Here is an 11,200-nt window from a genome sequence, read left to right as displayed (position 1 = left end):
GCTATCAATATGCGGGTATTGAAATCGCTTTTGAATGTGTGCTCGCTGTTCACTTTCGTGTTCACGCACATTCGGTGTAAAGGAGCACATCTAATCTTACAAGATCAGATACGTCAGTGAGTTCAGGATCTGTTGAGCAGCAAATCCTCCAGCATGATCTGTCAGTCATCTCTCCTACTCTCCACCCGTGATCAGTCAAGCTCGTGTTGGAGGCAGGGTTGCAAAGTCCGCGGTTTTTCCACGAAATCGGCCTACTTTTATTAAACTGATGCACTGGGTTGATTTTTCCCCCGTGGGTAAACACATATGTATACGGCAGCGCGGACCGTTTATCAGCTCGGACCGCGACGCAAACAAACTCGTCTGAGCTCAGAACAGCTTTACTCGGGAGCCAAAGCTGATTTTGCGACACTGTAACTGCACAGATGCACAGTGCTGCGAGATCCAGTGAGAAGCCTTTGAATTAGCCTCACAATGAGAAGGTTGCTGCAAGATCTATTGAGAATCATTCAAATTCTGCACAGAATTGTGTTATAAACAGCGCTGACACACGTCAGGAAACCAGAAGCGGTAACGCTAACTGTAACCGTGGTTGTGGTAGAAATAGTTGAATGCATTGCATCGTTTATTTCAGGGTTTGTACAACCTTTTGAGAGAGAAATTCAAGCACTTTTCAATGACTTTCAAGCATTTCACACAGCCATTTCCAGCACTTTAAAGCTCTAAAATGATCCAGTTTGAATGTTATTTTTAATGGGATGACCAAAACATACTTTGTGGTAAACAAACACTTTTGTAAAATAAAAAAAATACATAAAATCACAATTATAACCAGTAGACGGACAGCAGACACTCTAAAAAATGCTGGGTTGTTTCAACCAACTTTGGGTCAAATATGCACTAACCCTACCGTTGGGTTAAATTTTACATTACATTTTTAACCCAAAAGCAGGGTTAGTCCACATTTGACCCAAAGTTGGTTGAAACAACCCAGCATTTTTTAGAGTGGAGGAGCACTTATTGGCTTATTAGTCATTCATTTCTACTTTTTTCTCCTATATTTTGAAATGATAAAATCACTATTATAAAATATCAAATCATCAACAAATCAGATTGTCCGATTTTTAAACTTTTTTGTGCATGAAGTAAGAAAAGTCACAAAGTGCCTTGAAAAACAAACTTTTCTTCAATTTGCTACTAAATCACACAATCAGTGAAGTTGGTCACTCCCATATACTAGACGAATAATGGCACATTTAATAGGAGTGGAATATATACATTTTCCATATAAAAATTAGATTTTGCACTTGTTACTGTTGTTAATAAAAGTACATTCTGTATGCATCTTAACTCAAGTTTAGTGCTTTACTGTCAAATCTGTATAAACAATAAACAAAAGAAAAATAAACAAGAATTGAACATGTAATATTATTAGTGACTGCACTTATTAATGCAAACCAGTAGTTTATCAATGGTAAATGATCTATATTTCAGTACTCCCGCACACCACCCCAGCGCCACGGTCTGCAGAACTAATGGCGCAGGAGCCACTGCTCTCAAACGTTAGTCTGGGGCCCTGCAAAGGCCCTCCTTCACAAAACATTTAGCACAGTTTTATTACAGGTAGAATGCTAAATGTTTGAGAAAGTATTTCAGTCAAATGTAATTCATGCAATATTTCAAACCTTTAACCCAAAAATCAAGCCATGGCAACAGTTTAAAAGCAGCCCAATTCTGTGGAAAAAACAACCCTGCATCCAACACGAGCTGCAGCAGTCAGATCTGACTGATCACGGGTCAGAAGAAGTGGTCGACCGATACATCACCAAGACCGATATATCGCCCGATATTTGGCATTTTTAAAATATCGCATCGGCCGATAAGTTTTTCTGTTTGGCCAATGCGTTCGAGGCGGGACTTTTATTTTGACGGCGCTGAGAACGGCAGTGCGCACATTCTCCCTCTTGTTCGCTGTTGCCCTTAACAGTTCTGTCTAAATACGGACACAAGTCTGTCTAATAATCAGATAGAACGGTTAAACAAAGGAATTCAAATGTATACAAAAAGTCTTACAACGATTGCTTTTATATTATTAGTAATAGAAAGGTAAACATTTTAATTAGGGATGCACCGATACCGGTCTCGGGCCCGATACTGAGCTCCTGTACTCGTACTCGTTAAAATGCCCCGATACCACACAGCATGTGATAAGCGCCATATTCAGACAAACACCGACAACAGAACAACAGACAGCAGAATGGAGATATTAGAGATTAAGGATGTCTACGAAGTATATGTATAATGAATATAATGTTAAACTTTCAGTATTAACGCCTGTATAGCTGATGAGTGGATTGAGCGCGCGGCGACGCAGATGCACGAGCTTGTCGAGTGAATATACCTTTCTCACAGACATCACTGGAAAGCTTGTAGTTCGGTCGGATGTGTCAAAAACAAGTTGTGTGATCTTTGATGTTCGCTCACTTAGCACACGCATCATTTGAATTAAAACTAAATCGTAAAAATAAAACCATTCATAGGGGCATTCACTATAAACATCATTTATTTTCAACCTTAGGCATACACGACTTTCTGGCGAAAGTGAATCTAGCAGCCTGTGTGAATGCGCTAGCTGTACTACTTGTCCCTCTCATTCTGCATCAGTACAAATGCGTGCACGCATTGCACGTGTTTTGCTTGCTTGAGTGTTTCTGCATTATACGAGTGGCTTTGGAAAATTAATCGCAGCACGTTTCAGATGAAGAAAGGCGACTTCTATTTCTGAAAATATCACAGTTCGGAGATGTATAACGAGTGGTTCCCTGCATTATTACAGCAAAGCGTGTGATTACAGTACTGAGCCGCTGCAATGGAGCCGCTCTAATGCTATTACAGTAAAGATGATGTACCATAGAGCAAAACATTAACAGTGAAAGTAACACAAACTTGTAAAATACATTTTAATGGGCATAATTAAGTGTGAAAATGACTGAAGTATATACAGTCAAACCAAAAATTATTCAGAGACCAGATATAATTTTAGATATTTTTTTACTAGTGGGTGCAGGACACTATAGTTCATTTATGTAAGTGAGGATAGCAAAATAAAGTAAACTGTGACAAATCATACCCAAAAACTCTTCATACAGTGGACTACCTGTAAAACTGATACAGATTTAGGAACTAAAAATGATTCAGACGGAGTCTGGGAATAAACTGAAGTTTAGGTTTGCATGAAGCTGGGTAACAGCATGCCCAGGAGACTACAGGCTGTCACTGAGGCTAAGTGCTGCCCGACTAAGTGTTCATAGTTGTGTAAATACTGTCATACTAACAGCTGTCTGAATTATTTTTGGTTGATTGTACTGTTGTCAAAAGACCCGGTACTTCAGTACCAAGTCGGGACTAAAAAAAAAAGAAAATGTTAGGGTACCAGGTTTTTGTAAGTACCGGTGGTACCGAGTACCTGGTCCTTGATGCGCTCTCCGAAAGCTGCGCAGATGTGTTCTCTCCATAAAAGCACTGAGACCTGACGACATCTAAACGAGGAAACACACCAAACTAACTAAACACTTTAAAGACAGACACCCAGATCAAATGAAACAGCTCAAGCAGGTAAGCTTCAGCCCATACATTGATTTATTTGAGGCGGCCCGCCACAGTATCAAAACCCACTGCACAAATATGTTTTCCAAAAGGCTTTGACTCGGTTGAATAAACATGAGCACTGCTGGCACGGGTGTTTTTATATCACTGTATTTCTGAAGGAACCCGACTGGCTTCAGAAAATGATGGATGTTATTCTCACTCCATCTTGCGTGTAATGCCTGATAAAGCAGTGTTTGTGAGCGCAGCGCTGATGAGATTACAGCGTTACCGGGGAAACCGCTATCTCTGCCGCTCTACAAGCGCCTCCTGCTGGCAGAGCATGAGTGTGCATCTACATGCCGCCGCAAATAGAGTGCACGTCTGTGGGAAACACCGCTTCTGTTATGGATATTATTCAATATTTTAATATGTCGGATTGAAAAGAACATCGCTGTTATTAGAGTAGTTAATCGTTAGCATAAGCGCGGCTAACGCTAATATAATGAGCATTAAAATGAAGTTTCTTTATTAACCATTTAATGCTCCTATAACTTTTATTAGAGTAAAACAGGAGGACATGATGATATTTACTATGTCTACACACCAGAGGCTTTTAAATGAATTGCGAATCTAACATATGCGCGTTAGAGAATGAACAAATGGTTAGCACTGTTTGTGTCATCAGTCAGCAGTTCTGGGCTTTTTTTCATGGCTGAATAACTCTAGGAGGTTTTAAAAGCCCTTTAAAATTAAATATGTACACAGTTTGGATTAAATGAAAGTATAGTCAAATGTTTTAACGAGCATGTGTTTGTGTTTAGCTTTGGTCCCGAGAGCCGTGGACTTTCACTGGTACTGGTACTGAATGCTGACATGCTGGTACCCGGACACCACTAGCTGATTGTAATCTATTACATACCTTTCTATCAAAGTTATCTGACATTATCAAGCTGAATTTGTTCTGACACAGTGTAACTCTGAGTTCTTGTCATATGTTATTACCATTTTCTAAACTATAGAGAATAAACTGTGATAATGTGAGAAATGTTGAAGGTGTCTGAATAAATGTTGGTTTGGCTGTATCTATTTGATAAATGAAGTTAACCGACTAACATTATACACACCCTTTTGGTTTCTGTACCCAATATTTAAGAAATGTACAAATGCAATGAAAATATCGGTATCGGTACTCTGTATCGGCAAGTACCAGAAATAAAAGTATCGTATCGGGCGAGTACTGGAAAAAGTGGCATCGGTGCATCTCTACTAATAATACTTTCTTGTTTGCCGTCAGCATTCAGCAAATACACATTTCTATCATTTAAACCAGGGGTCTCCAACCTTTTAGTGAGTGAGGGCTCCCTGAAGGGACAAAATAGTCTCAAGGGCTACTTGTTTGATATACTCCAATACATACACACACATATATATATATATTGCATTTTATGCAAAAATGCATTTGATTTTTCCCTTAATTCTGTGTTCCATTTGATTTCTTATGGATTCCGTGTTTTACGACTCAGTACAAATTTATGAAACTGAAATGAATTAATACAACTTTAACAATTTAATCAATCTTTTAAAATGTAATCAAATGAAAATCAATTTACAACAAAACTTTGCATTTTTATTTATTTGATCAGACATGATGCTGCACAACAGAACTGTATATATTAATAATAATAAATAATAGCTTGGCTGTATGATATTCCTTAACAATAATATTATTATTACTTTGAGAATTGCATTGTAGTACAGTAGTAATATATTCAGTCACATAATTTCCAGTTAAACCGGACGTTTATTTTGACGGTTTGTCGTGAAGGTCTTTCACAGTTTTAGTTCCAGCGTGTAATGACGGTATTTTTCTCAAATGAAGCTGCATAAAGCTGGTGAAGGGACTCAGAGCAGCTCTGGAGATGAAGAGCATGTGTTCATGTCCTCATATATTGAGACGCAGACGCTGAAAACACAGTCACGTGTGTTTGAGCACCAGACGAAGCTACTCCACACAGACACACAGAGCATGCACTGACTGACTGCTGTAACATGCATTTCTCTTGTGTGATGGGATGTTAGATGAATCCATATCGAGTAGAAATGTCCAGAGCTTATCACCATTATTAACAAATTTGATCATAATCTTGATATGATATAATTTTTCAAATGATTTCAAATTTCTTAAATATTAATTAAAATAAATAAAATTATATCGGCATCGGCTGCCAAAAAACCCGTATCGGTCGACCACTAGTCAAAAGTGAGGAGAGATAACTGAGAAGACGGAGGAGGATTAGCTGCTCAACAGATCCTGAGCTCTTTGACAAACATCTTTCATCGTAAGGTGTGCTCGCTGTACACAGTGTGCGTGATCGCGAAAGTGATCTGCGACTGCGAGCGCTCATTCAAATGCGATTTAAATCAACAAACCCTGCGCGATCACGCAGCGGTGCAGTCAGTCAGTGGGCGCCATCACAGACGACGTCTATAAATAACCTACACAGAACCCCACTATTCCACAAATATACATAATGCAGAGTGACACAATGTAATACCTTGCAAAACGACATTTAAGACTTTTTAAGGGCCTTAATTTTCTCTAAATTGATTAATCAACTTTTAATACTTTTTAAGACCCCGGGACACCCTGCACTCACACACACACACTCACACTCTCACACACACACACACTCTCTCCCACACTCTCTCCCACACACACACACACACTCTCTCCCACACACACACACACACTCTCTCCCACACACACACACACTCTCACACTCACACACACTCTCACACTCACACACACAGTCACTCTCACACACACACACTCACTCTCACTCACACACACACACACACACTCACTCTCTCACACACTCACTCACTCACTCACTCACTCACTCACTCACTCACTCACTCACTCACTCACTCACTCACTCACTCACTCACTCACTCACTCACTCACTCACTCACTCACTCACTCACTCACTCACTCACTCACTCACTCACTCACTCACTCACTCACTCACTCACTCACTCACTCACTCACTCACTCACTCACTCACTCACTCACTCACTCACTCACTCACTCACTCACTCACTCACTCACTCACTCACTCACTCACTCACTCACTCACTCACTCACTCACTCACTCACTCACTCACTCACTCACTCACTCACTCACTCACTCACTCACTCACTCACTCACTCACTCACTCACTCACTCACTCACTCACTCACTCACTCACTCACTCACTCACTCACTCACTCACTCACTCACTCACTCACTCACTCACTCACTCACTCACTCACTCACTCACTCACTCACTCACTCACTCACTCACTCACTCACTCACTCACTCACTCACTCACTCACTCACTCACTCACTCACTCACTCACTCACTCACTCACTCACTCACTCACTCACTCACTCACTCACTCACTCACTCACTCACTCACTCACTCACTCACTCACTCACTCACTCACTCACTCACTCACTCACTCACTCACTCACTCACTCACTCACTCACTCACTCACTCACTCACTCACTCACTCACTCACTCACTCACTCACTCACTCACTCACTCACTCACTCACTCACTCACTCACTCACTCACTCACTCACTCACTCACTCACTCACTCACTCACTCACTCACTCACTCACTCACTCACTCACTCACTCACTCACTCACTCACTCACTCACTCACTCACTCACTCACTCACTCACTCACTCACTCACTCACTCACTCACTCACTCACTCACTCACTCACTCACTCACTCACTCACTCACTCACTCACTCACTCACTCACTCACTCACTCACTCACTCACTCACTCACTCACTCACTCACTCACTCACTCACTCACTCACTCACTCACTCACTCACTCACTCACTCACTCACTCACTCACTCACTCACTCACTCACTCACTCACTCACTCACTCACTCACTCACTCACTCACTCACTCACTCACTCACTCACTCACTCACTCACTCACTCACTCACTCACTCACTCACTCACTCACTCACTCACTCACTCACTCACTCACTCACTCACTCACTCACTCACTCACTCACTCACTCACTCACTCACTCACTCACTCACTCACTCACTCACTCACTCACTCACTCACTCACTCACTCACTCACTCACTCACTCACTCACTCACTCACTCACTCACTCACTCACTCACTCACTCACTCACTCACTCACTCACTCACTCACTCACTCACTCACTCACTCACTCACTCACTCACTCACTCACTCACTCACTCACTCACTCACTCACTCACTCACTCACTCACTCACTCACTCACTCACTCACTCACTCACTCACTCACTCACTCACTCACTCACTCACTCACTCACTCACTCACTCACTCACTCACTCACTCACTCACTCACTCACTCACTCACTCACTCACTCACTCACTCACTCACTCACTCACTCACTCACTCACTCACTCACTCACTCACTCACTCACTCACTCACTCACTCACTCACTCACTCACTCACTCACTCACTCACTCACTCACTCACTCACTCACTCACTCACTCACTCTCTCACACACACACACACCCACACACACTCTCTCTCACACACACTCACTCTCTCTCACACACACACACTCACTCTCTCGCACACACACACACACACTCACTCTCTCGCACACACACACACACTCACACACACACACTCGCACACACCTGCAGCATGCTGACGATCTCCACTTTGTTGAAGAAGAGGAAGGAGGACAGCGTGGACAGGAAGTTGTCCTCGAGGACGGAGTGTGTGGGCAGGATGATGTCCTGGATGTACTGCACGCGGTAGGTCTGGTGGATCTTCTGCCGCAGCTCCGAGTCCCTGATGGGGATCACCTCTCTGAAGCGGGCCGTCTCGGTGAGGAACTGCCGGTGGCTCTTGGGCTGCAGCAGCGCCGGCTCGTACTCCAGGCAGCCCACCACGTCCATGATGCAGTCGTCGGAGAACATCACCTCCAGCAGCGTGGCCTTGTTGAGGAGGAGCAGGCCGCGCACGATCTGGTGGTCTGGTGGATCTTCTGCCGCAGCTCCGAGTCCCTGATGGGGATCACCTCTCTGAAGCGGGCCGTCTCGGTGAGGAACGGCCGGTGGCTCTTGGGCTGCAGCAGCGCCGGCTCGTACTCCAGGCAGCCCACCACGTCCATGATGCAGTCGTCGGAGAACATCACCTCCAGCAGCGTGGCCTTGTTGAGGAGGAGCAGGCCGCGCACGATCTGGTGCAGCTGCTGCAGGCCCTGGCGGTCGCCCGCCTCCTCGCTCGCCCGGAACAGCTGCAGCAGCTTCCTGATGTACCCCGAGCTGAGCAGCGCGAGCGCCAGCCTCTCCCGCCGGACCGGCGACGGCAGCACGGACATCACCAGCTCCTCCAGCTCCTCCAGACGGCCCGGCTCGCAGGGGGGCAGCTCCAGCGGGTGACCGCTCTCCGCCAGCTCCTCCTCAGACTCGTCCCCGGGGTCCTGCGTGATCTCCACAGAGGGATCCTTGCCCTGCACCTGCACACACACACACACACACACACACACTCACACCCGCTCACCATCAGCGGGACACAGCCCCATCCCTCCCACAGAGAGACACCCACCTGACAGATCTTCTCCCAGAGCTCGTCGCAGCCCGCCTTCTCCTGGAAGCTCAGAGCCAGCTCACAGTTCTCCGCCTCGGACCAGACGATGAGCGTGTCCTGGGGAGACAGACGGCACAGCGGTCAGGACCCTGGCCCCGGGCCCCTCGGCGGAGCCCCGGGAAGCTGCTGAACTCACCTGCTGCTTCTGATAGGCGGTGCCGGGCTGGATGGTGGACTCCAGCAGCAGAGAGCCTGCAGCAGAGCCCAGACACAGCTTCATCACACTAAACTCAACGGAGGAGGAGGAGGAGAGAAGCGGCTCTTACCGTCCGCCTCGCCGGTGACCCTCAGGCTGTCGGTGAGGGAGCAGCACACATGCCCCGTGCCCCGGTCCTCCCACTGCCGCTCCTCGTTCAGCGTGTACAGCTTGACGCGCCGCCGGGTGTCGCTCATCGTCTCCAGCGGAACTAGCGCTGACGGCCGCCGCTCATCCTAAGCCCGATCTACCTCTGTCTCTGTCTCAGCACCACCGTCAAGCTCTCCTCGGTCACCTAGCGTCCCTGCAGCAGCCGCGCGGTCAGCCTAGCATCCCTCGGGTCGCGGTTATCTCGCAGTGTTCGCGCGAATGCTCGTCTATCCGCCGATCGCCGCCATCTTGTGTGTCTTCCGCTGCGTCGTCGCTCTTCTGATGGCGCGGGGTTTCCGCGCACGGGCTACGGCGGCCGCGTCGGCACACCGCCGTCACCATGGTTACCGCGCTCGCGGAACAGATGCACACTGCAGTGCGTACTCCTGAGGGTGCAGCAGAATAGCGCTCTGTTGCTTAGTTACGAGTTTAAACCGCTGTGTCAAGCGTCTGAGTTAGTCACAGTTTACACGATCCACATTTCGGTTAATGTACGTCCCTGCAGTACTGGAGAGAAATGAAGAGGTCTTAAGGCCAGAACTCTGCGCATGTGTGTGAGTTTAAAAGTTAATGACCAAACGTGTCTTTATAAAGTGCACCGTGTTGCTGCAAATGGAATATAACGCTGATAACATTAAATACATATTTGTATTCAACAAGTCAGATTTTGATGAATTATCACTCAAACCCTTCTCTACCAGTCGTCTCGCATATCCGCCATGTTTGTAGTTTTTCACACTTTACTGCGTGTTTGTAGTTCTAATGGAATCCTCGTCCACCGCGCAATGTGTTGTGGGTAAGATCAGCCGTTAGAGTGTGACGAATCTGCACGTCGAATGCTAACCGGAAGTAGTAGACCATCCAGCATACTACAGCATACTAAACTACACCGTCCAATCGCTCCTTGTGCAGTGTTCTGTGAGGTGTAGCAGGAGTGGAGGGAGTAAACAGCCGGCTGCTGCGCTCACAGAGGAGACAGCTCCGCCCCTTCGCTAGGAGTGACAGAATAAGCTGATATAATCCCCACTCTGCATCCGCACAGCAGTGAGCAAGGCAATGGCTGCCGGCACCCATCGGCCAGCACAGAGTGAAGCCCAACCATCGCTGGTGTTTCAGGTGTCCAGAAGAGCTGTTCTGATTGGCCGCAGTGCTCTCTCTCTCTCCGTGTCCTCCACAGAGGCACACATCAGTCTGCACCAGTGTTCACACAGATAGGCCGTGCCAGAGGGAGAGAGCGTGGAGCTAGTCATGTGCAAGAGAAACCAGCGTTTCAGACTCGTAGCAGCAGATGCACGCCGCTGTAGTTATGCACTTGTGTTCGTGCTAGACAGAGCACCCAAGAAAAACATATATGTGTAAGAAAACATTCTACACGCGTGCACATCTCATTAACTGATGCTGAAAACCGGTCTTCAGCTGTGTGAAGGTGTTCTCCTGAGCCCATTGAGTTTTAACAGACCAACTAAAGCGTGCAGTGGGGGGGTAACTGAGAATGAATGGGGAAATCACGTGAGAGGAGGCAACACCTCCATCACGATATGATTGGATATGACTGGTTATGTTCGGCTGTGATTGGTTCATGCGATAAATC

General features: G+C 46.0%; 1 protein-coding gene across 3 annotated transcripts in view; it reads right to left on the bottom strand.

Moving 5' to 3' along the window:
- Positions 1-9,909, bottom strand: part of LOC107571561 (serine/threonine-protein phosphatase 4 regulatory subunit 3-like) — a 22,597-nt gene extending 12,688 nt beyond the window's left edge. The window contains exons 1-5 of one of the 3 annotated variants that reach the window (XM_016257890.1): positions 9,530-9,909; positions 9,400-9,455; positions 9,222-9,320; positions 8,656-9,132; positions 8,306-8,440 (exon numbers count right to left, since the gene is read on the bottom strand). In XM_016257890.1, the coding sequence (XP_016113376.1) occupies positions 8,306-8,440; positions 8,656-9,132; positions 9,222-9,320; positions 9,400-9,455; positions 9,530-9,656 (894 nt within the window). In that variant the 5' untranslated portion in view covers positions 9,657-9,909. The other 2 variants (XM_016257888.1, XM_016257889.1) reach the window with 2 other exon arrangements.
- Between the last annotated feature and the right edge of the window lie 1,291 nt (positions 9,910-11,200).

Source organism: Sinocyclocheilus grahami, unplaced genomic scaffold (assembly GCF_001515645.1).
Source record: "Sinocyclocheilus grahami isolate Dianchi unplaced genomic scaffold, SAMN03320097.WGS_v1.1 scaffold1613.1, whole genome shotgun sequence".
Taxonomy (NCBI): Eukaryota; Metazoa; Chordata; class Actinopteri; order Cypriniformes; family Cyprinidae; genus Sinocyclocheilus; species Sinocyclocheilus grahami.
This window is presented reverse-complemented; position numbering and strand designations above follow the sequence as displayed.